The 26,416-nt window shown below is 36.1% G+C and overlaps 1 protein-coding gene across 1 annotated transcript in view; it reads left to right on the plus strand.

Moving 5' to 3' along the window:
• Window positions 1-23,008, plus strand: part of PSMD14 (proteasome 26S subunit, non-ATPase 14) — a 50,818-nt gene extending 27,810 nt beyond the window's left edge. The window contains exons 8-12 of the mRNA XM_064514848.1: window positions 12,735-12,842; window positions 16,295-16,369; window positions 18,739-18,864; window positions 20,232-20,294; window positions 22,578-23,008. Coding sequence (XP_064370918.1) covers window positions 12,735-12,842; window positions 16,295-16,369; window positions 18,739-18,864; window positions 20,232-20,294; window positions 22,578-22,676 — 471 coding nt within the window. The 3' untranslated portion in view covers window positions 22,677-23,008. The remainder of the gene's footprint in view (window positions 1-12,734; window positions 12,843-16,294; window positions 16,370-18,738; window positions 18,865-20,231; window positions 20,295-22,577) is intronic.
• Window positions 23,009-26,416: the final 3,408 nt, after the last annotated feature.

Below are 26,416 nucleotides of genomic sequence, written 5' to 3' on the forward strand. Positions count from 1 at the left end.
TTTATTTCTTTCTAGCCCCATATGCCATTTTCCTATTTCCTGCCTCATGACAGCAGGGAGCAGCTCTATTATCACCTTCACAGAGCTGTCTGCAAATGTGAGAGGCAATTCGATTTTGCTCAACCACAGGGAGAGTGGATTAGAAAAACTACAGAACGTACAGAAATTGGCTAGGTGGTTTACTGCTTTAAAATACTGCTGAGGTGTTTTGTTTGAGCATGCACTCCCATTGTATTGTAGAATAATTATTGAAATGCGTCATAGGATATATGGATGGCATTAATGTAGATTTATAAATATTTAAAAAATAAGTATTAATTTTCTGTAAAGCTATAATATCATATTTCCTGTGAGACAGATCATGTTAAAGCTACCAAACAACTCCACGAAGTGTTCCCTTAATTTCATAACAGAATATTTTAAAACTATAGTTGCAGTTTAAATTGTTGGTATTTTTTAAATTATGTTCTATTTTATCAAATTTGTTTGTGTAACAAATACAGACATTTAAAAATGAATAGCTTTTGATCCTTTGCAAAATATTAGACATCTCAACAAATTTGCTCTCCTAAACGTGCATAAACAGTAAAAGAATATTTTGGTATATTTTTAATGGAAAAATATGTTATAGTAGACTATTTCATTAATCCTGACTTATTTTTTCTAGAACTTTTCCTTTTTTCTTGTTTTTATTTTTCCACTCCAATACAAACATTGAAACAAGATTATTTTTATTTTGTCAAAGTATAATTTGGAGGACTATAATATTAATATTTAATTTAGAGCCTCTCTAGTTACTAAATCCATTAAGGGAAAATCCTCCCAGTAAGTCATACTGCTGTTACACCACACTTGCTTACTAAGTGTCTCTTTTATTTTTTGCCACTGTTTGACACAGTTGTCATCTTTGATGAGGGTCTTTGTTCTCTTTGGGAAAATAATCTTTGGCTTTTTTTAAGTTGAATGTGAATAAATTTTGTGAAATCTGGAATTTTCGTCCATCTAAAAATCTCTAAGTTACAACTTTTCTTACGGCATTGTTGCCAGTTCTTGAGATCACTGGAAGTCTTGTAATGTTTGTATTTCATACATGTCTGGCTGCTACAGTCAGATGATTAAATTACATTCTCAGGTTTCACATTAAAAAAAAATTACATCTGTCATGTTTCTGGCAAGTGCATTCTTAAAAGCTTAGAAACAGAAATAAAAAGAATGACCTAAATTATGAGTAATACTACTAATTAATTTCTTGATTTGGGGGTGAGATCAGGCTACGGGATGTTTGATTCGTGGACTTTTATGTTCTTAGTTGGCAAGCTCACTCATATTAAAGCATAGTTTGATTTTGGGTGAACTGTAAGAAGGAAGGATATGTTAGAGCTCACGGAGATTTCTTAGGTCGGATTTACTTTGACTGCTTCATGTGCGTGCCTGCCATTAGTATGCTATACAATGCTTCTTAGGCTTAACTCAAGCTGGCTACGATACTGTTTCAGGGAATTGCCCGCTTCCCGACACCAGCAAAAGAAGAAATGCTTGCAGAGGTAATTTTGCTGGCATGGTAGCCACTGTAGTGGTGTGCTGTTGCTAGTGCTATGCGAGCTCAAGATCATTACTCATTATACCTTTTACCAGCATAACTGTCTGGCAAAACAATTTAGTGAACATGTGGCATAGAAGATTTTAATATGGTATGTTTTGACTGAGATTAGAAATATTTAAAAACAAAGTCCAAAATAACACATTAGCTAATTTTAAACCTGCCTTGGGGCAGGTCCGTGCCCATTTAAATTGCTATGGCTCATAGTGAGTGAAGCAGTAATGACTTGTGCTCATGAAGAATACCCAGGGCAGAGGTTATTTTCATGTGTCAGGAAGTTGAAATGAATTCTGGTGAGGAGCCTCTCGTTTACCTTGATGAGCTAAAGCCTTAAAAAGTGGTTTGCCCTGTCACTAGCAGAAGGGTAAAACTTCTCTACTTGCTTATCGGTAGCTGTCCTTACTGGGATGTGCCTGCTGTGATTCCAAACACCTGGTAGGGTTACAGTGTACAATTTAAATTTAAACATGAAAATGCATATAATTCTCATCAATTTAAAAAAAAGGTCATTTTATGTCTTGCTAAAGCCCTCGAGCAAAAAATAGAGTCCTTAGAATATCTTAGTTTGTATAGGCACTCATGTAGACCCATGGATTAAATGCCAACTGCTTTAATGACAACTTTAGTACTGGGATCTTACTACATAAATATAATAGGACAAATGAAAGACAGGTAACTCTAACTACTACTCTTATTACTTTACATACATATTCTTACACATGGTATGCTTTTTCATGACTTTGTACTGTTCATTGCAATATTAAGGCTAATAATGTTCTAGCTGTCTATAAAACAAACTCAAAACAAATCAGTGAATATTAACTGAAGTTCAATGTTATCGGAATCCAGAGAGTATGAAAAGCTTTATGTCTGAGGGTTTAGGTTTTCTTTAATTGATTTCTGTGAATGAAGTTCAGCATAAACATGCTGAAATGTGGCCAGTGGCCAACCTGACCAGTTGTTGCTTGATTTTGTACTTGCTATTAAACCTTTCTTTTTTCCTCCTCCAATTTTCCTGTCTGCGAATGTAATAAATATTTAGAATATTGCACAGAAGAAGTAATTTATTTAAACGATCTGAAATAATGCTTAAATATTTACATTTTATATTTATTTCTAATACGTATTTTGAAATGTTGTACAGAGAACAATATACCTTTGCCAAATGTTAAAAATAACAGAAATTTTCTGGACCTTAAGTTAGCAGCTGTTCTTCACCTCTTAAAGAAAATATAACTATAGTAAACCCACTATAACACAATAGCTTTCCCTCCCCAAGCCTGAACTTATGTTGCACTTGCATGTGTTAACCATACAAGTGTTTTCTAATTTGTGTTTTTTAAGCGTGTCTATATTTTTTAAAGAGACACCATTTAAAATGCTTTATTTTTCTGAATAGTAGTTCTTTGGTTTCCCTTGGTTGATAATTGTTGACATAATTACTGACATAAAACTTGGTGAAATATCCAAAATTGTCAAAAATCCATATTTGAGAAAAGTTTGTTCGTGCTTGTGATATTCAGTAGGATATGTAGCAAAATCTTTTTCATATAGCAAAACTTCTTGTGCCTTGTGCTGTAGCCTCTCTTAGTAAGGCACTATCAAAAAAAATTACAGGAAGATCTATTGTTCTGTGACAAAAACCTGCTTAAAAGATTATTTATTTTCTGAAAAGAAGACTTAGCTTTACGAGAACTTTTTATAAATTATACTATGCATATCAATCATCTCTTGCCAGATAAAAACAAACATGATGAACATCTTAATAGTGTGCTCGAACTTCATCCTGCCGTTCTCATAAAAGAGGCTTTCGCTAAGGAATTTTATTGTTACTTTTATCTCATTAAGAGGATGCAATTCAGTAAGTGTAAGTATTTGCGTTCAGGTAGCCAGGTAAATTAAAATCATTCAGTTCAAAGGTGATCTCAGGAAATTATCTAAACCAACCTTGAGCACAACGTAGAGTCAATACTGAGTTTAGACCAGGTCACTTAGGCATTTCTCCATTTGAGTCTTGAAAACCTCCAAGGATGGAGATACTACCACCTCTTGAGGACACCTATTCCAATGCTTTTATTATTCCCATGGTGATATTTTTTCTTCCTTTGTATGCAGTGAGCACCTCCCCATTTCAGTTTAGAACTATATCGTCACCTTCTGCTGCCGTATGCAGTGGTAACGAACCTGGATCTGTGGTCTCAGTAATCTCCTCTCATGGAATTGGAAGTTTTGATATTTTGAAGTGTAGCCAGAATGTGAATTGTTGTCATCTAAAACTACTTCATCCAAGCAGTTTCTTTTCGGTGGGAGCTGTAAATTGCTTTCTTTTGTTCAATTTATGAAATCTTTACATTTTTTTTCCTAAAGAAGTCTTTAACAAATGTGATGAATTTTCTTATTTATTCTTTTGCATGTTTTTAAAGTGTGATAAAAAAAATCTTTCTTATCGTGCTCCTAGAAGTCCCAAAGAGGGACTACTGTACAGTATGTTTTAATAAATGTATGATTTGTCCTAAAATAGCAATTATCTGGAGAGACAGAGAGAGACAGAGAGAGAGAGAGAGAGAAATGATATCTTTTTCCATCTTGTACGAATGAGGAACTGAGGAAAAGAGCTTAGCAGGATTGCTGCTGGGGATCTACAGCAAAGTTGAACCTGTCCAAAGCCAAGGTCTTGAGCAAGGTTAAGGTATCAAGGTCACCTTGAGCTGGTGAAAAAGAAAGATCGTATCTTTAAATGGTCAGATTGCTATTTACAGTGCTGAAGCATCCTCTACCTACTATAATAGTACAGTGGCTCAAATACTTTACTTCAGAATTGGATAGTTTTCCTAAATGTTTTTAATTATTACTGTGCTAATGAGATTCAGTCTCTCAAAATGGACAAAATTTATGTAGGCGTGGGATGAAACAGTAAAACGCCTTGAGAAACTGATAGATGATATGGTTGAACTTTTTTTTTTCTGGGCTGAATAACCTGTTTGTGGCGCACTCTTCCATAACACACTTTTGCTCATTTTTTCCTCATTGGAATGTCTGTGTTACCTCTAGCTCCAGATCTCAACTTCTGTGTAATTTGGTTATGTGTATGAGGTACATGGTTTTGCAATACCTGCTGTCAATTTTTAACCCTGCAGAGTAATGGATGGTCTTTTTGTTCAGGGCTAAACATAAGAATAGTTATTTTTGAATAGTGTTTGTTTCTTCTGCTGCTTTTATGTTCCAGTTTGGATGAAGTTTTCTATACACATACTATCCCAGCTTGGTGGTGTGTGGGGAAGAGGCAGTTGAACTGCTTTTCTGAGACAATTTTTGTGTTGCAATTCCTCCAAACTCATAAGTCAAATATATATGTTTACGGTTTGGCAAATACTTGTTAGTGTATAAGACTGAAGCCAAAAGCAGTCAGAGTTACCAGCTAGTCTTCTGAACGCTGGAATTAGCAGCTACCCTCGAGACTTTTCTTCAGGTGAGCATAAAGCTTACACTAGTTTTCTGAAAGGTTGCATGGCTTTCAGACCTCCACTCTTTTATCAGGGAACTATAATTTTCCCTTTGTTCTTATCCTTTTCCCTTGTTTGTTTTGATTAACCACATGATTAAAGGAGACTGCGGCTGTTTTTTAAGGAGGCAGGAAAAAACCATCCTTAAAATGTCTAATGTGTGGGGAGACTCGTGTAATGCCTGAAATTTGAAACTGAAAAAGGCCTATTAAAGAATTAAATTTATGAGGACTTTTAAGTGGATTGGAGCCACCTGACAAGACTTTTTGTCCACATGTATAACTTTCTCTCCCCAGTTCGTGTGTTTGTCTTCATAATCTTGACCTTAATAAATGTTCCCCAGCCACAGGTGAATTCAGCAGTCATTAGGGTACAGCCTGGAAGTATTAGTTAAAAACAACTAAGCAAAACAATAAATTGACTCTATTGTCAGTAGTGCTTTGGAGACATAGTTATTGGCTGCAAATTATTATGCAGATAGTATTTTATAATAAAATAGCTGGTTTTGTTTTTAAACACATTAATATTAGTCATTTTATGTCAGGAGCTTTTATACCTGAAACAGCTTTCATTGTTACAATTGGACTTAGAAAATTGTTTTCTGTCGTAAAGGAAAATTTCTAAAATACTGTGGGAAACTACAGTGTAAAATTTTGGTATTCAAGGACAGGAATTTTATCTTTCTGTACATTTTGTACAATACCTGGTACATTTAGCTACTCTTAAGGTATGCAAAATAACAGCTTCCGTCTTTCCATTGGAATCTTGAATCGTTCATGGTCGTTGATCCATTAATCATTTTGCTGTTGTGTTGCACTGGACAATTTTCAGTAACGGCAAGTAGAGGTATACATTTTTCGGAGGGCTTGTTTGAAACTAAAACATCGCTAGACGAAGTGAAGCAGAGTACCATGATGCAAACTCATTGACAATAATTGATTTTAAAAGTGAATTTGTGGGATATTTTCTTTTTTTGTTTTTGGTCTTGTGTTTGTGGATTCTGAGATTAAAGTGGAAAAAGTAAAATAGCTGAGAAATAAATGGAGAAAATATGATTTAATACTGTTTTTTTCCTTTTCATTATCACAACTTATATTGTCAAGATAATTAGTAAATCATCAGAAAAACACAGTATGCTTTTTTAAACTGTGATTTTAGCTGTTTAATTGCCAAAATTTGGGGGGGGGGTGGTCTTCCATTCCTTCCTAGAAAAAACTTTCTCAATGAAATTACACCTGGCTGAATCAACTCTAATTTCTTTTGGAAGTGAAAGTAGTTCATTTTGCATATTCATCAGTCACTAAATCTCGTCAACAGGAATGTCAGCTGAGATGCTATCCTGTGATGTGGACAGCAGGCATCTTTGGCTAGGGTGAGATTACCAGTTTCGTATAATGGATAGCTAAATAACTACCAAATATCTGTTGAACTGGACTACTACTCAGTATAGACTGAACTGTGCACTTGGTGCCGTGACCTGTGTACCAAGAGCTGAAACATCCTAATTTAATCTAGGAAAGAACTGAGTCTGATTTTGGAGGATAAGGAGGTAGATATGTTTGTGTGGGTTTTGATTACTGTTGAATCAATAACAAATGATACTTTTATTTATTATTTTTTCCCTGAAGAGCTGCATTTCTAGGAGGTCAGTTACCTCTGCGCTCCAGGTCTCTGCGTTCACGTGTGTGTTTCAGTTCAGGATGTGCCTTTGCTAAACCTAGGCATCAGCTACAAAGTCTTGGACTGTTTTAGTTTTACCACTGTACTGTTTTGCTACTGTTTTCTTTGAAAGCCAGCAATTTTTTAGGGTAGTTGCACATATGCAGAATAACAGTATTTGCATATTTTACTTTCTAAATTTCTTAATGGGATGCCAAAACTGTTAATATCAATGTTGGTGTTCTAAAATTTGTTACACAACCTCCTTTGAATTTGCTGTGACTAAACTGAGCAATGAATGTTTACGTACTAAACCATTTGCATAGGTTACTTCAGTTCATTCCCTTCCTTAAAACAAACAAAAAAAAGTTCTAAGAAGACTTTTTTGAAAAGTATTAAATGTTTAATTTCCTTTTGCCATAGTGGATGTAGAATAGTCCATTTATCTTCATTAAGGCATATAGCTTTAAAACTTGTGGCTTTGCTACTTGTGAGTTATGGATGCATGCCCTCACTTGTCAAGATAAATGTATTATACTGTAGTTCTCTCCCCTTCCAGTATGGATATTCAAGTTGTACAGCAGATTTGACCACAAGTAAGTAATTCTCTAAGGATAAAGAAGGAAGATGCATGTACTCCTAGGAATCTCTTTTCCAGAGCTAAAATTGACATTTTATAAATAATTTCCATGTTGCAAACTTCAGCCTCACAATCACAGCAATTCAGTGATATGCATTTGGCATCAGTCAGTTTCAGTTCTTAGTGCTTTTCATTGGAAATGGCATAAAAAGTAAGATTTCTCTGAATTTTTTATGCTGTGGGCTTACAGGGGACAGAAGATGTTCTTCACTTGTGGTTGTCTAACAGTGCATGGCAGCATAAATAACGAAATGGTCATAAACCCTAGCTGCACTTCTGAGGTCACATGTTCCATTTCATTTTTAAAGACTCTAGAAGCAAACTAAGCAGTTGATAACAGGTCGGTTGCAGGTGATAAAAGACATTTTAGATGGGACATTACTTCTTTTTCCACACCTGGCATAACCACATTATATCGTTTGCAGAGCTTCCTTTAAGCGCTGCTGTTTGTTCATAAACATATGGCATAAACAATACGTCGATGTTTGAATTCCAAGGACACAGTACTTTTTTAAAGATAGCTTCCATATGTCATAGATTCTTCCCTGAAAAATTATTGATGTTGGGAAAAAAATTTTAAAAAGGCTGACTTATTGCTAACTGAATTGTACCATTAAAATATACACACTTTGTGTTTTGCTAAGTATTGTTTGTAGATTTGTTAGTGTAGGGATCTGATAGAAACAAGTGTGTAATTTTAAAATCTTATTATTATTACTACTACTATTTATTTATTTACAAAGAAAAACAAGGGTATGAAGCCTGCTTTGGAAAAGTGGTAACGTGGTGGCACTTATGCTATCAGAAGAAACTAAAATAAGTCCTACTATTAAATGTCATAAACTTTAATCTAGCCTTTTTTTAATAATTATGTGCAGATTATATAAGGCCAGATTTCCATCTAGCTAAAAATTCAGGAGTCCAGCATTTGACTTGGATGGTGAATAACTATGAATCATAATAATTATAGCTATCCTCAAATTTTCAAATTACGCTGCTTGAAAATAATTGTAGATTTTGTTTCTGCAAATTCATTATGCACACTCTATTGTGGGTTGTTGACCCCAGGGAAATGCTCGAGAAATGCTGTATAGTTATTGTTTTTTAGATTATTATGCTTTTTGAAGCTAAGACAGATGTACAAAAAGATGCAGTTTTTATTTTGTATTGGCAGCTTCCAAATATTTAGTATCTATTTCCAAGAGCTGCAATTAGTAAAGCATCCATGGTACTGAAATCCACACATCCCACAAGCTAATTATATTTGCAAGGTCAGATTGAATACATATTTTCAGAAAAATAAAGGGTTATATAAATGTGTCTTCTACTTGGCTGTTATATCACAGTTTGTTGATCTGGAGTATAATGTGTACAATTCACAAATTTGTCTGATAACAGAAAGTGGTGTGTGATTGTGTTTATTTTACTAACCAGTATATTCACAGCAATCACTTCCAAATATCTCTCCAGTAAAGATGTGTTAATTACAAAACAGACAAGGTCTTCTATTATATTAAAGCTACTAACAAGAAGACAGCAGGAATCACACATGTAAATAGCATCATCAACCCCTATTTTAGTCCTCTGTTTTGATCTGTGAGTTGCGCATAGACCAAAGGTGCTATTAAAGACTCAGTATATGAAATAGGCAGCATTATATGAACAAAATTTATTCAACAAGAAAACAGACCTTTAACATGAATTTAACAAGCCTGAGAAATTATAAACTCTCATATGCTGCAGATTCATGCAGTGATAATAAACAAAAAAGGAAAGTAAGAGGTTTCCTTAAGCTAGCCAAACTGCTAATGGTTTTGTTATAAGCTGTCTGCTGTTGAAACGACCTCTGAAAAGTCTGAAGACATTTGTACTAGGAAAAATTAAATGGTCAAAGTGGTGAAAGAGTTGCACTATGGAAGGGCTTTTTTTTTTTTAGTTCCTACCTTTGTAATCTGGAAAATATCCTACTACCATAGACCGTTGTTTAACTGTCTTATGCCTTTACAGAAAGGTAATGAAATGTAGAAACTGTAGTTTTTGCTAAGACAGCACAAGAGACATGAGACAATTGAAATGCAATGAAAACTTAAATCCTTAGATGAGAAATACTGATGTCTTAGAAAATCTAAATAATTGAGCATTTTTGCTCTCGTTTTAATTAATCCTTCGAGGTTCTTTGTTCAAAATACTGTCTCTAAAGTTTCTGTTGTAAAATACAAAGTGACCATGTTGCTGCCATCTGATTGCATCATGCTGTACTTCAAAATACACAAACATAGAGAAGAGATTTCAGCTTGTAGACACATCCAAGTGCTCACCAGGACTTTTTTCTTGAATCTTACTGTGGCATAATTAACACCTAGTTCACCCATTGCTCATTAGTACACTGGACATTAATGAGTCTATTTATTTTGATATGATCCTCTAAAGGAGGAACTGATTTGTTCTCACTATGCAAAAAGCAATTATATTTCATAGAAATGCATATGTAGGATATATTGTTGTATTTATGCTTTTATTGCGTATTAGATCTAAATTTAGCCTGCAGGTTGTTGAGCATGTTAGTTTCTTTAAGACGGTTGCTATAGTGATAGCAGTGAATTCCTTTAATCTTAGTGTAGTTAAAGTATGTAGTTACCATTGGTCGTCATAGTGGAACTAAGAAGAAAAATATCATTGAGATGCATACTTTTTGCATCCTTTCGAGATGGTAAAATTGCAATTTTATGCTTTGTAAATAATTAATAATTGTGATTTTAATATTTCATAGCATCTTCTGTTAGATTGCTGTTTGTTCAACTTAGGAAATATTTGTATTTCACTTCTTCAGGAAGACAGACCTGGCCGTTCTCCTGCCTGCAGGTAGTGCCTGGCACACACGGGAAACTACTTCTGGGCAGGATGCAGAGGCTCGATCGATACTCAGAGTCATTCTAAAATATTTTAGCGACTAATTCTCTAAGGTATTTTGTGGTGAAATTCATCCAAACACAACCACGAGAACACCAACTGAAATGTTGAATATATTATCAAAACCAAGTTTAATGTGTTCAGTCTTTTTGGTTTTTTGCTTTTTATTTTCGCTAGCTCAAGTATCAAAACAAATCCTTTCTTGCAAATGCTGTTCAGTCTTGGATAAGCTAAACATTATCTAGGAAAGCTGTCATTTAAACTCAAATCTAGCAGCATGGCCATTAGTAAGTTAAGTGATGATGAAGCTCCTTGTGGTTATGGTATACTGCCAAGCTAATGTTTCTTGCTCCACAGGGTAAATATTTATTTGCTTGATTTTTCCTTCCCATCCCCACCATCTAGCTAGTCTCTGGAGACCTGTAGTGTGGAATTTTTTTGCCTTGCTTGACTTTTTAATTTATACTGTCTGTTTGTTATGGTTGGGCATTTGCAGGTGTTCATAAATTAGAGCATCTGGTTCAAATGGAACATTGATAAGGGATATGGAGAAAAGCTTGCCATAAATGTTTTGAGATAGAGAAAAATCTGATGATGGTAAAGGAATAATTACGATTATTTTATGTTACAACCATGAAAATGTAGATATACAGAAACTGTTTCAGTTTTTTCTGAGAATTAGGTTCTTTTTGAATGCAATTCCTTTTTTTGTAGTGTTAATATAACACGTTATATTTATACTTCTGCATAATAAATCCAAATTGTGTTTTGTTTTTATTATTATTCAGTATGAATTTGTCACTGTGTCATCTGAATTTAATTGGGTCATAACCTAATGTTTTAATAAAAGAGAAGAATTTTCGGCATGTTTCCTGCATGCTGGTTTAAGACATGAGGTATGCGCAAGGGTCTGGCTAATCAGCAGAGCAACCACCCTGTAGGCCGTGCTGGTATTCAGGCACTCAGCATGACTGAAACAGTTGGGTCTAAAAAGAAAATACAACAGGTGATGAGTTATTAGGCATTTTCAGTTTACAGTTTGGTTAAATATTTATTTTGTTATTAATACTTGCCAGGTAATTTTACTTTCCCATGAGTGATCTCGGTATTTGCACTGTGCTCCTAATAAATTGAATATGCATTTAGTTATTAGTATTTGTGTAAATTGAGAGGAAAATATTAGAATAAGGAGAGAAACGCAACGTCACTGTGTTTGCAGACTGTTTCTGTAATGGACAACAGTTGATTCCTTACTTGTTCAAGACAAAAGATTTTGGTTCAAGTCTCAAAGTATCAAAGTAGTCATTACAAATTTACCTCTTGTTGCCCAACACGTAGTACGGAGGGCAAGAGAATAAAAAAGATTGTAGTAAAAGCTGCTAAAAATGGTATTTAAACTATGTAGTTTAAAGAACTGGAAGAGCTCTTCAAACATATGCAGGCAAGTTGTCTGCAAGGTGCACTTGCAAGTCTTTCTGTGGATGTACAAGTCTGTCTGTGTCCAGGTCCGGTCCAAAGACTGGAGCCTAAATGAGGAAGGTTATCTTGTAGTTACAAATCTGTAATGATGACTACCCGCTAAGGGTAGTTTTGAGGGCACTGTTGAGATGGTCTCAGTTCTATCTCGCCTCACACAGGTGTTGGATAGGTGATTATTTTATTGTATGGGGCCATGAAGTACTCTTTCCAAAGATTTTCATAGACAAATGCAGCAGAGGATGAACAGAAAATAGTGATGGTTTTGCTTTTTTATTTTTTATTTGCGATGAAATAGCACTGAATACTACCTACTGTGTTCCTTTAAATCATAAATGACCTTGGTTTTCTTCTACTCCCTTTTTTACTCCTGAACATGACACTGACAAGGACTTTTTAATCCATCAGACAGTTTATAGACCCTTTCATAGTCACAAGAAGCAAAAAGCATCTGACTAGAAGGGAATACATGGGGCAAGTTCCTTGCTGGCTATAATTTTGTTGTCATTTCAAGTATTGTGGTAGTATAATTGATGTGACAGGACTGGGCTTTAGACTCAGTCCCTTAGCTTGTGCTCACTTTCAGTTTTAGTCTCTCTCTGCCATTCATTTTGATTGAATAAAATTTAGCTGACAAACATATGCATACCTTTGAAGCTTCTAGTAAGTGTAGTTAAAAATTCAATGTTATATGATAATACCATGCATATAAAAATTAAAGCTCCATGGAAAAAAGTAATAATCGGTGTCACCTTACAGTCCAAGGTAGTGTAGTGTGCTGATAGCACAGCCAGCAGGAGGCTCTTTTTTTATTAATATTATAATTAAATGATTTTCTGGATAAAGGCCAAAAACAGATGAGAGTTGATTGTGCCTTGTCCACTATTGCTTGGCGCTATTACTTGCATTTTCTAAAAAGAATTGACTTGACATCTTGTTTTTACAGGTTGTTATTGATGCCTTCAGATTGATCAATGCTAATATGATGGTCTTGGGACATGAACCAAGACAAACAACTTCAAATCTGGGTCATTTAAACAAGCCATCTATCCAGGTAAACCCAGCATTGATAGTATATGTAAATTTTGAGATTTATTCAGCAGTTCTGGGGAAAGGTACCTACAAACAGTAAGCTACAAATTGTTTGTTGTTCTCTGTGTAACATTTTTGTGCATGCATTTAAAATTGGTGTGATTCATCAACAGAGTTATATATGTGAAGAGTTTAAATTTGAGCCCTAAATTAGATAAGCGTGAATGCATATTTAAGTGTATACTGCAAAGGTTAAAGTACAGATTTATGGAAATAAAAACTTTTAAAGTGACAATTGATTCATACCATGTGATACAAGATAGGTGAAAGAGTATCCCTTTTCAGTATGGCTGTTTTAAAGACAAGTGCTTCTATTAACATGTCTCAGCTTTCCTAAAGATAAATTATTCTAAAGCCAATCAAGGAAAGGGTACTTTTTTCATTAACAGTCTTGTCTCTTTCTGCTGCATGCTTATATAGCTTTTTGCTGAAGTAATTTAGATTTAAGCTTCTGCTGTGTCTTAAATAGTTCATCTCTGATTTTGATAGTAACAGCACAATAATTTGCTGAAAAATGAGTCCGATGGATCAATAGGGCATTTAATTGATTGTTTCAGCTCTAATCTATTTCCTTTCAGTCTGTTGTCCAATACTGCTTTGCAGGCATTCGTAAAACTTAAATGTTTAAAGTTTGATTTCTGAAGTTGACTGTTTAACTACTAAGGCAAAAATGTTAGTCTCCAATGAAGCAAACCTTTGATTTGAGAAATAGCTTTTGTTCCAAAGCAAGTACCCCCTGGAGTGATTTAATACTTTTATCTGTATCATTCTTCTACCTCAGTGTGTCCCCTTGCTTTTTCCCCTGCCTTGAAAACTTTCTCCCCTTACTATAACTTCTAAAAGGCACCTATACTTGCAGCCATGAAACCTAATTGCTTCTTTTATAATCCATTACTTGAGCAGTAAAAGTAATATTTGCTAGATAAGCATCCTAGAAAAAGAGTGCACTAGCCATAGTAGAACTGAAAATAGGGGGTAAACTTCTGCTATGAGAGACCTATCCTTTGAGAGTTACTAGATCACCATACCCCTATCTTGCAAAACATCAGTTTCTTTTTATTACATATGTATTGAAACCTCTTTTTATAAAGACACTAGCAAAAATATTCAGGCACATAAAGCAGTGTCTGCTTGAAAAGATTGGTGTGGTTTGCTTTTGATTTTTGCATTGGTGAAAGCTGCAAAGTATAATGAGTATGAAATAACAAGCTAATAGTCTTGATTGGAAACAGGCAAGCCCACGCTTGCGTATATCAGGAGACTGTACTACTGGGCTTTTCTGGACTGTGTGTAATGACCTCCCTTTTAAACCTCTATAGTATTATTCAAGTTCAGTTTTTTGCTTTTGTTTTTAACTACACATTAAATATTGTCTCAGTTTTACTGCTCTCTGTCACTACAGCACAGCATGTTTTGGTCAAGGGAGTTTGGGGTTTGTGTTGTTTGAGTGGGTATTTTTTGTTTGTGTTGCTGATTTTTTGCAAGTTGGCAGTAAGCTGTTGCAAATTTCACTGTTATGCTAAAAATCATAGTTTAAAATGATATTCTGTTCTTAAGATCCATTTTTTTTCCTGCAAGGGATCAGTGCAAGGGATCCTGCTTTTATTCTAAAGTCATGAGTAAAATTCTGACCCAGCTGAGGTCAGTAGCAACCTCGATATTGATTTCAGCTGGGTTAAAATTTCCATTTCTTTTTTTCATAATGGTTTTAAGATAGTCTTTAACATCTCAGAGATAAGAATAGTATGTGGCTTGACTTCATTCCAGATTCTTTCTTGTTTTCCTTTATCAGCAGCTCTTTTGCTTGCTCTTTGCTTGTGTATCCGAATTGTAATGCATGCTGAAATGATGATTTCCATTTGAAACAAAACACTTTAAAGAATAAGGCTTGCCTTAAAATGCAGAGCAAGTGTTTATTTTATAGGTTTCAATTTAATCTGTTCTAGAGGTTAAACTACAGTTCAGGTTTGAAGCAGAACAGTTGTTCACTTTTCACATTTGTCTACTCTTTAAAAGAGTGATTTGGGAAGAGGGGAGGAAAGAGAGAGGGGAAGGCAAGATCAATTTGTCAAATATTCATGTATTCTAGGAGGTTTTTTTAAACTCTATTGATATCTACAACTGAGTTTTTAAAAAAAACCTTGAGCAGGGTAAGAAAATTTCAATGGAAACTACTTATTACGTGTAACCTCAGCCATAAATTACTTTATTGATAATAAAGTTGTAAAACACAACTTTATTATAATCAGTGGCACAAGTAATGATTATACATAACTGTTGGTTCTTGTAAATGTAACCATTTAAGTAATTTTGCAGGTTTGTATATGAGTGTTCACAAAATAAATCTGTTTAAAATGTACGTATGAGAACATTTTCAGCTTTTATAAAGGTAAATTTGGAATGCTGAAATATTAAGTTGCAAAAGATGCAAATACATGTTCACTCCCGATAGCTCCACAGAATATATTTAAACATAAATAGGTGGCATGATTGAAATGTAGAAAATATTTACCAGTAATTATACATAGTTTAAGCATGACTTACCATAGTTGAAGAAACATATCTCATATTTCTAAATATATACTTCACAATGTAAAGTTTTATTTGAAAACAGACTTTAGTTGTGATGAGCATTTATTATAGAATTTTCTTAAAATAAAAACCCTTGAATCTTAATCCAACTCATACTTAAGTCACAAATTTTGAACATAAATTTTTGTGTAATGCCGCTACACGAGTAATATGTGCATAAAGGTGTCACTTACCTTTACACTGTCTGAGAGGCTAATCTAAGTCACTCAGATTGCGATATGCAAGTTTAAGGACGAATCTGAAAAAGGCATAATTGTAATGAGAAAAGGTTCTTTTTTCTTTTTTTTTTCTTTCTTTAAATGCAAAAACTTTAATATCTAAGATGAACTTGATGCGCATAGTCTAACTAATAGCTGAAATGTTTCATCACCATTTCAGCTATTCTCACTGTATTATAGCTCAGAAAATAAACTTAGAATGGTAGTGGCTGTAAATAAATAGCAAGCATTCCTTTATTCGTATTAAATATCAGGCTCTTACTGTTACAAGTGATACCCAAATGTATGGAGAGAAGAAAGATTTGAGAGAAATATGTTTGTATTTATGTATTGGTCGAAAGTTTGCAAGTGGTTTTCATTTTTTCTTATGATGGTTATTACTATGTGCATGAACCTTTTATTTTAGAAGTAGAAAGTACGATTTAGTTCATAAACATTGGAAGAGAGAATTAAAAGAGGGTGTATTGACTTCATACGTACCAACAGTCTCTGTTTCTTTAAGTGTATTTGAAGATGGCTATCTTTTAAATGAACTCTTCCTTCTAATATTTCATTATTTCAATGGTGGGTAATTTTTATGCAAATTTCCCCATGAATCTTACAGGCACTAATTCATGGACTAAACAGACATTACTATTCCATCACCATCAACTACAGGAAGAATGAACTAGAACAGAAGGTAATTATTTTAGTTTTTATTTAGAGTACAAAAAACACTATAGGACTGTTTAAGAGTTGTGGCAATATTGTGATTTTAATTGCTGATACTTTTAGCAAGCATTTTACGTCTTCTGGAGTAGATGACTTCTCTTCCAGAAAGCACTTACATATACAATGATGATGATGAAACCTCCCCAAAACACGTTCTAATAATCATATAAGTATTTTGACAGCATTTTTGTCCAAATGTTTTACGAAGTTCTTTGTTGTTAGAAATGGTTGTACAGTGCTGGAAAGTCCTTATGCTGAGAACACTTAATAGGTTTGTGCAAAGTTTCAGGTTCTCAGTGGTGCAGCTGAAAGCCATACTAGCTGCATTAGGTTTGCAGTTACAGGCTGGAATTCCTGAAGCTAAAAGACTATTTTACAAAATGGAATTGTCCAACAAAGGCATCTCAGGTTTTTATTGGCGATAATCATTGGCTTATAATCATTTCAACAGAAAGTGCTTCCATGTGGTATGAATGGAGCTCCCCAAGACTTCATCTACTCTCAGGAGGTAGTGATGTCCTACTTAACTTTGTACACTTACAGGAAAAATACTGTTCACTGAGTGCCACCTTTAATATCAAATTTCCTCATATTACAAGTAAAATCCTCTAACTTTACAATCTCAACCAGCCAAATTAAAAAGAAATAAAGCTTATTTATCATCTACTGAAATTAAGGCTTGAAAAGCCAGACTCTGTTCTCAGTTATGCCTGTGCGTACTCATGGCTTCATTACAGTTACACGTTGATCTCACAGTTGGAATTGATGATGCACAGGTCAGAATAGTTTTCTCACTTAGCTTTGACTTCTAGGGGGATAGAAGTAATGAAAAGAAAAACAGCTTTGAATCATGGAAGAATATATATGCAAATCAGGGATTTGAGAAAAAATTGTGAAATTCATAGCCCTTTTTAGGACAGAATCACACTGCCAAGACCTCGGCGCTCCTCAGGAGCGTTTGCTCATCTGTATACAGAAACTGATTCAACAAAACCAGCTACCTCAGGAGATGCTTTTGAAGTGTCCAGAGGTTGTTTTCATTAAAACACAACAGTTTGGCCAATCCAATCTTTTCTGAAGTTCCAAGTGCGTATTTGGTTTAATGGTTTTACATTATGTAAATGGAAGGCACTGAGTAATTTTGACTAAGAACTTGAATCTGTGAGGTAGCAAGTATCTCCACAAATCTCTGATAAAGCAGGTTTGTATTTCAAAAACTTCTCATGTGATGGTCTGTTAACTCCATTTATAATAAGAAGAGTACATGCCTTGTGTCCTTCATAGATGAGGAGCCTATCACACAAAACCGTAATTCAAAATCTAGATAGCCTAGCTAAGCTATCCATGTGCAGCTTGCCTACAACTGATTTCGTGTGTTGCTAAGATCTTGCTAGTATAAATTGCGTGACAAAAACTTTTTAACTCAGTTCATGTGATGCAAAGCCACATTTTGGGGGGAGAAGTATATAAAATTAAAAAGTTGCTTTTATTCAGGTAATATCAATTACAGGGTTTATGGGTTCTCAAAGGCTTCTGTAGTAAATGTTTACAAATTGGAGGCAAACTGAAACTGTTTGCTGAAAGAATCCTCCGTACAGTCCTTGTGTGTGCAGATCATCTGTGGAATATGCTTTCTTTAAGTATGAAAATCATGAAATTGCCTTTATAGTTATGTCTTCACCTTTTCAAGAGTATCCTCAGTGTCAAGTAAAAAACTTCGTATTGTTCTAATAGTCCCTGTGTTTATCACCATAAAAAAAAATCGACTTTGTTTTATCATGTTGTTTTTAGGGCTGTTTCGTCAGACAAACACAAGTCTTCTTTCATTTGCTATAGAAGTGCACTTCACAACTTTAACAGCTGCTTGCGTATAGTTCAGGTTCATCAGTGAAGCCTAATATCTTCCTTGTGTGTTTAATCAAAGCATTAAAATATTTTTCAACTTTGACAGAGGCCAGAAGCTCAACTATTGTCCATTTGGCAGCTAGAGTATTTACCTTCCTGTTGTTTCTTTTACAATGCAATTGTGCTTTCTCAATCTACAGCAAAAACACAAAAAATGGAAGCAAAACCTAAGTATTCCCATCAAACTAAATTTAACCCTGTTTTTTATGCCTCATTTTCATATTCAGGCCTCAAAAAGTTTGATCTTAGCTTACAAAAAAATCTATGGTCTGCTCTAAAAGAATATTTGATTATTATGTTTGCCGTATTTAAAGATTGCAAGTTCAGTAATTTTTCATTACGTTCTTACTTCTTTATATTTTCTGACAAACATCTTCATAGTATTATTAATGTATTTTATGATGCCTGTTTAAAGCCATTTTTATTTTGCAGATGTTGCTAAATTTGCATAAGAAGAGCTGGATGGAAGGTTTGACACTCCAGGATTACAGCGAACATTGCAAACTCAATGAAACAGTAGTGAAGGAGATGTTGGAATTAGCTAAGAATTATAACAAGGTACTCATATTCCATAACAACAGTATAATTGCAACTGTTTATGAAGAGAAGGAATTTTTTACTTAATTTCTGAAGTAAAAAGCTGATTGTCACAAACCTTATTCACAATGACTTGTAAAGGACTAGACTAGAAATTAAACAGTCATTTCAGGAACTCTTTTGGATCTTAGTGCTTATTATCATATCAGTTTTCAGGATTAGGAATTCTATACTGTTTTGTATGATCTGTTTTCAGCAAAGAGTTTTTCAGGGGACTGGGTTTGATTAAACTAGGCACACGTGTGGCAGTAGTGGCCTTGTGGAGACTGTGTTCCTGAGTTACTAATCAACTATGTATCACTTCTCTGTGAAGTTGTCTATTAACTTTTTTGAAGTACCAGAATACCTCTTCAATCTTTTTTTCCCCCAATCTAAACTAGCAAAGTGTTTAATTATATGTTTAGCTTTAAAATGGAAATAATCACATCAATTTTGTATTTACACTTTGCCAAGAGAATGTACAGCTCCTGTAGCTCAAAATAGACAATTGATTGTATTCTTCATTTCTGCAGTCAAGGACTACTTGACTAGACTTCAGCATAGTAGAATAAAGGTCTATGCATAGCATTCCATTAGATAGACGGATAGACACTTACACATTGCAGAACCTAATTCCATGTTCTTTTAGATAAAGAAAATGTTGCTTTTGTAAGAAAGAGGAATCACAGTTATTTGTACTGTTTTAATACTAGCACTTAAAAAATTTTTGTTCATAAATACTAGATCTCAACAAGCACTCTGTAAGTAGTGTGTTGATATTATAAAAGTGTTATTTTTTAGCTTCTTGCTCTTAAAACAACTATATCAATATTGCATTTACTAGGTAAATAAGCAGATTTACTTTATACAGATGCTATATTTGAAGACAACAGAACATTATAAAAATATATTAAAATAGGTAACTTGAACTAAATAGTACATAAAGACTTACTGAGGATCAAACCTCCAATAGTTGGAACAACGTGGGTAACAATATTTTTATTTTTGCATTACTGCTTTAACTATCTTTAACTATCAATACCCATCATTTAAAACTTTTAGTTAAAACAGTTTGGTGAATACAGCTTGCTTATCTGACAATAAAACCATTCATGAGTGTTCCCCTTGATCTTTTGCACTAACACTTAGTAATTAAAACCACGTCTGCTGAAAAGCTGAAGTACCTTTCCTTTTGACTTTCTGAAATGTGTTGCTGTTTGATTTTTTTTTTTTTTTTTTTTTTGAGAGAGAAGCGAGAGAGAGAGAGAATTATATTTTAAGAATCTTGTGGCTTGGGGAAAAAGTAAACGAATTCTGAAACACTGACCTTTTCTGTGTTTCTTTCACAGGCTGTTGAAGAAGAAGATAAGATGACACCTGAACAGCTGGCAATAAAAAATGTTGGCAAGCAGGTGAGGTGCGATGAATTAGAGTGAGGTGGAATGATAAGCTTGGTTCATTCTAAATATTAATTTCCTTACATGTACATAGGTGATTTTAGTTTTATGTACAAGATATTCTCAACTCTGCAAATAATTTATTTTTGCTGAATATTGTTGTGTCAGGAGCAATTGGCTTTTGACTTTAGGTAATCTGCAGAATACCTGCAAGTCATGTTCTGCATGCATTTGTGTTACGTGCTGAGGAGTACTATTCAGATATGGTAGATTTTCCTTTTTTCTCCCTCCAAGGAGAGACATAACAATATCTAAGTCTGTTTTAGTGTTATGGAGAGGCCAAAACCATGGAGACTTAAACAAACAAACAAAAAGGCATGGAGATGATTTATGAATTACCATGGCTGAAGAGCCAGCTCACCTCTGCACTCAGTTCATGATCACACTGTGGATGCATGCGTAGCTCCAGTACGCAAGTAAGCTGCAGTAGTTTGTATTGATGTTGAAGAAAAACAGTTTAGGACCATATCTGAAATTGAAAACACCTATTCAATCCAATCTATTTGTTGCAATATCAGGCTACAGTATCCTTATAGAGAACTTGACAGAAAACTATTTTTGCATTTGATTTTAATCTGAACATTGAGGAAATGTACTGTGGTAGGGGAGAGGAGGACAGAAATCAAATTGGTAAGAGATTGTCTTCAAAATTTAAGAATGGCAATGGAAACAAGAAATAGCTTTAAAAACATCCGATAAGTCCTTAAAGGACCAGCATTTATTGTATTTGTTAGTAGTACTAGAAGAATTTAAAGGACTCTGGATTGCTCCTACATGTCAGCTTCTAGCAGGTATGTCAAAATGTGTCTGTAGTATTGTTCAGTCACTCATGTATTTCTGCAGCATTCAGAACAATGGCCAAAAAAATCTGTATTATACATATATATGTATATATATATATATATATATATATATATATATAAAAAAATTTGTGTGTGTGTGTGTATATATATATATACACACACACACACACACACACACACAAATTTATATATATGTGTGTGTGTGTGCGTTAGTGCACACCTACACATACATAAATATATAATAAAACATGTAGGAAGGGTTATATTTTTAAGGGTTATGACTTATCTCAAATAGAACCTAAGCTTCATTTGTCATTTAAATCATTATGCATATGTGGAAAAAATCTTTATTTTGATCTTTTTTCTTCTTAAAAGTTTTTTTCTGATAAAGAGTTCCAAATGCAACAATAAAATTTAGAGATTTTTCTGAAATGTGCCTGTTAATTTTTCAGTATTTATTGGAGATTAATTACTTAAATGCAATTTTGAAAAAAAATTATGTTTATGGTTAAATTTATAACCAGAAATAATCTTATTATTCTTTGCAAATGAACAAAAATGCCCACATCAATTGAGTAATAGTGTGTGGGGATGTGTATTTTCAAAATGTCGTTCAGGCTTAGCATTCAGTTTTGCAGAACATTTGAATATATTATTAGGCTTTTTTTTCATTTTCGAGGGGAATAAATATGTTAATCTTCTTGCAGTTAATAAGACTATTCAAAAACTATGTGTTAGATTGTTTGAGTCTTTACAGGATTAGAACGCAAATCTCTACAAGATCTGAAAACATGTTGCACCGTACCAGAACTAGGATTAAAATATTTGCCTCATTGAGGCACATACTAAAATACTCATTGATCTGCATAAAATCAGGATTTCATCTAAAATTTTATTAAAATATGTTATATGGCTTTATTAAAATAATTTACTATATGGGTATATCAGCCTGTAAACCTTCGTGGCGTATATTTTGGTGTACATTTAAGTAGTACATTAAAGTAGTACCAGCTTGGCCAAATTGCCTTGTTTATTTTTTTCCTGGTTTTAATGGACCTGACTTCTTAATTTTGAGACTGCCAGCAGACAGAGAAATTTTGGATAGTTGAAATTAATAAGAGCTTTACCAACACTGGGGAGACCATTCCAAATGTTTTGTGCCATCCTGTAGATCTCAGAGCTGTCATGGTTTCTCTTCAGATGCTGGATAGAAATTTACTTCCTAAACCTATTCTTAACTTCTCTGAATGACAGTAAGGACTAATAAAATCTTATTCATGGAAATTCAGTCATTTGCCAGGTTAGTTAGATAAACCTGGGAGCTTCACTAGCCTATGTTCCTTAATTCACCGTCTTCTCAAATAGAACTGAAATATATGAAATCCTTCAGTGATATGTTTTAGTCATTGGTCTCATGGCATACTTTGTATTTCAGGACCCCAAACGTCATTTAGAAGAGCATGTGGATGTGCTGATGACCTCAAACATTGTCCAGTGTTTAGCTGCTATGTTGGATACAGTTGTATTTAAATAACCAATTTACTGTTTGTGATGTTTTCTGTGTATATTTGTTTATTGTTTTGAATACTTACAAACCGGAGACTGTTGAAGCTGTATTTGATTAAACGGAGACATCTGACTTCATTTGCAATGTAAGTGCAGCTCAATAACACCTTCAGTCTCTAATTGTGCCGTTGCTTCAGTTTCTTTATGTCAGGGTCTTTACAGATTCCAAAGCAATTCAAGAACACGTCGTAGGCAAAATGTATTACACTTTCATTTAATATGGGGCAGGGGGAGGGAGAAATCAGTAGTACATATATATTTTGATTGTTGCAACATAATAAAAATACATTTACAAACCTGTTTTAAGTTCTGGAAGGCCTTCTTTTGTGAAAGTTGGGAGAAATCAACAGTGTAGGAAAAAGCTGTGCAGGTAAAGTCCGACTTTTCCACCCACTATAAAACTACTGAGATATTAATTAGTAGGACAGCAAAAATCCTCAGATTATATTTGCTTCCCATTGATTACTAAATACTCTTACTGACACAAAAAATTTGTAGAAGCACTGAGTTCAGAGGACATTTAAAAAAAAACCTGAAAATTGCTATGACAGCTCCCTTTCAATATTGTTCAAGCCATAATATCAACAGAAAACAATTGACCTTAAGAAAACGAATTCAGCTATGCTGATAACCAAACTGCACAATGCTATCACAAGCAGGGTCATAAATAGCAATATTCCAAGAATAAACATTAAAAAATAGCAGAGGCTGTTCTGGATTATCAGAAGATTATACTTTGAAAGTAGGCCTGACAGGAGGGAAGGTGTATGAGATGTCCATATATATATATATAAAAGAGTCCCAGCTGGAATGTGACATTTAAAACCCTTTCCACTGACTAGAGAGGGAAACACAGGAAGGTAGGTGGGTTGATTGTTGAGTTTTAAGCAGACAAAGCCAAGTAACCAAAAAAACCAATCACTCTCCCAAACCTTAAGTACTGGATGGTAGTTAGGCTGATTTGATTCTTCAGTCTGATTAAGTGTTCTTTCTGTTCATGCACAGTATTTTGTTTAACTACAAAAATTTTTGAATCAACTGCTCTAATTGAGGCAGGTGAATATTTGAAAACTGCCACATACATCTCTTTTTGTTAAAGATGATTTTTAAATGATTTGATTTGTTTGCATAGTGAAAAATACTCCATAAAACTTTGTCTTTCTTTTCCACATTGTGTCCAGTAATTTTCTGCTTATTGTTCATTAAAATTCAAACATTTTCCTTTTGTTCAGAATTTCATATTTAGGCCAATTTACTAGTTTCAAATAACTATCTCAAAGTATACTTAGCATGCATTTACTTCAGAGGGAAACAAATGCAGATTGCTTCAGCTGCCCTCCTTATGATCTTTCTCCTGCCCCTTAGTGGGCCATAGAATATGCCACAGGGAAAGTGGAGACATAAGCCACACTTGTTTAATAAGCTACATGTAAAGTGGAAGTGCTTTCTGGCAACTTGCACTGAAAACCACGTCACTGGTGAGCAAGGTTTGTACTCGGGCCTCGCAACTACCTGGAGTGTGGTACACCTGCATCCTGGGGCGAGACGGGGCAACAGCTGGGGGACTGCACCTGGGCCTTGTCTTCCAGCAGAGCTTCATTGCCTCTAGATAACACATGCACACGTGGTGGTGTGAGGTGGACATGTAGTTTGGCATGTCTTAGGTCACGTGGCATCGCAGAACAAGAGAAGCTGTTGCAATGCTGCAGCGTATTGCAATGCATGAAAGGCCAGGGTAAGCAGGAGCCAACTCAGCAAGTCTTGCACCTTCTGAATTAGTTTTGACAAATCTCCGTTTTGCAGGGGCTAGCTGAAGGCAAGCTGTGGGAGAAGCAGATCTGCAGCATGGGCTGTGGTATTCTGCGCTCTGTCCATTGCTCAGCTTGACTTGGATGCACGATTTTCCCTTCACAAAGATGTTGCCGTGAATAACCACAAGGCTGCGGTTTGGAGCATCTTTCTTCCTTTTTGCCCAGTGTTTTAGGAGATGGAGCGCTTGGAGGCGTGCATGCATGCAGTAACCTGAAAAACAGCAGCCCCTGTAGCATCTTGGAAGAAGAAAGAGGTTCGCAGGCAGCTACCTTCTGAGCCTCCACCGCAGCAGAGCAGACCTTCATTAACAGCTTGACCCTCGTCACCTGTCAGCATGCAGCACTGGCATATTGTATTAGCGAGCCTCTCTCCTCTGTTCTGTGACAATTCTATACCACCACCTGCCACTGCGCATCCACCTCTTATACCGGTTTAGGAGTTGTGCACGCTGAAGGTTTTTGGCATATATTAACACTTCCATGTGATTGGCAGTATACCACTGAATTCATTGCAGCTCTGCGTGTATATGGGTTTAGCTGGGTAATTTAGGGCAGCGTTTCCCAGTGTTTATCTGTGTTTTGACCCATCTCCTGCCTCTATATCTAAATCCATTATCTTTCAATCAGTTTCAAGCAGGGGAGTGCAAGGGTGGAAATGCTAGCGAAACAAGTGTCAGAAACAGTAGTTAATACTGCTGTTGATAAAACTATTTTTTTAGCGTGGAAAGAAGGTATGTTGTGGGAGGGTGCATGTACGGTACCAACAGACTGCGAGTAAAACAGCAAACTTGGGCTCGCTTTTTGCTTCATAAAGGATTATTAGAATAATTTCTTTGCAGAGAGCGTGCATGACAGGCTTCCACGAAACGCCAGATAGCTGCACTAGATCACTGTTAAGCAACAGAAAAAAATCCTAGATTGCCGTGAGATCTGAAGTGTGGAAATAGCGCTTCGGAAAACCGAGCTGGCTCCCAGCCCGACGCAGGTAGTTTGCAAAGTTCAGCCTGGCTTCAGCCGAGTCCGTGTCGGGTTTGGTTTTGCACGGGCTGCTCCGGCTGCGTGAGCCGTCAGCCGAGTTTGAAGTGGGCTGCTGGTGTCAACGCGAAAGAGATGTGATCCGCAAAACACCTGAACTCCAAGCAGCTAAAGGGGAAAATATTAAGGAAAATGAAGGGAGAGAGCTCCTCCCCAGGCAAAAACCGGTGCTGTTAAAACTCACGGGCTTGCCTGGGAAAGGAAAACCGAGGACGCTGATGCGGGAGGCGAGGGAGAGGCAGGGGGACACGCAATTCCCCTGCACTCCTCTGGCGGATCTGCGCCCCGCGGAGGGTCCTGCCGTCAATCAGCGCGGAGCTCGCCGGCGCGGGGACCGCCGGCTGCTTCCCCGCCGGGCCGGGGCTGCGCTGCGCGGAGGGGCGCGGGCCTCGCCCCCGCCCCAGCCGGGCTGCCCTGCTCCGCGCGGGGTTCGGCCCGCGGCTCCGGCGCACACGCCGCGGGTCGGGCGGGCCGCGGCTCCGCAGCGGTCGGTCTGGGCTGCTCTGCTGCGGCCTGGGGCCCTGCCCGGGAGGGCGCCGCGGGGGCAGGGGCCGCCTGGGGCCCGTCTGTCGCAAACGCTGCCCCCTGCCCGCGCAGGCACCGAGCGCAAAGAAACGCGGAGCCGGCGGGGCAGAGGGGCGCCGTCCGCGGTGTTCTGCTGGTCATCGCCGGCATCACAGCAGCCGCATGAAATATTTATTTACCGAAGCAGCCGTGAACGGCGCGGCCGATACATTAGGGCGCTCCGCCGCTGCGGCTTATGATTATTGCAGAACTTAGACGAGAGGAGACGCGGCGCCGGCGAGCGCGGGCAGCCGGCCCGGACGTGAACGGGGACGGGCGGCCGCGTCCCCCCCGCAGC

This window comes from Dromaius novaehollandiae, chromosome 7 (assembly GCF_036370855.1).
Source record: "Dromaius novaehollandiae isolate bDroNov1 chromosome 7, bDroNov1.hap1, whole genome shotgun sequence".
NCBI classification, from domain to species: domain Eukaryota; kingdom Metazoa; phylum Chordata; class Aves; order Casuariiformes; family Dromaiidae; genus Dromaius; species Dromaius novaehollandiae.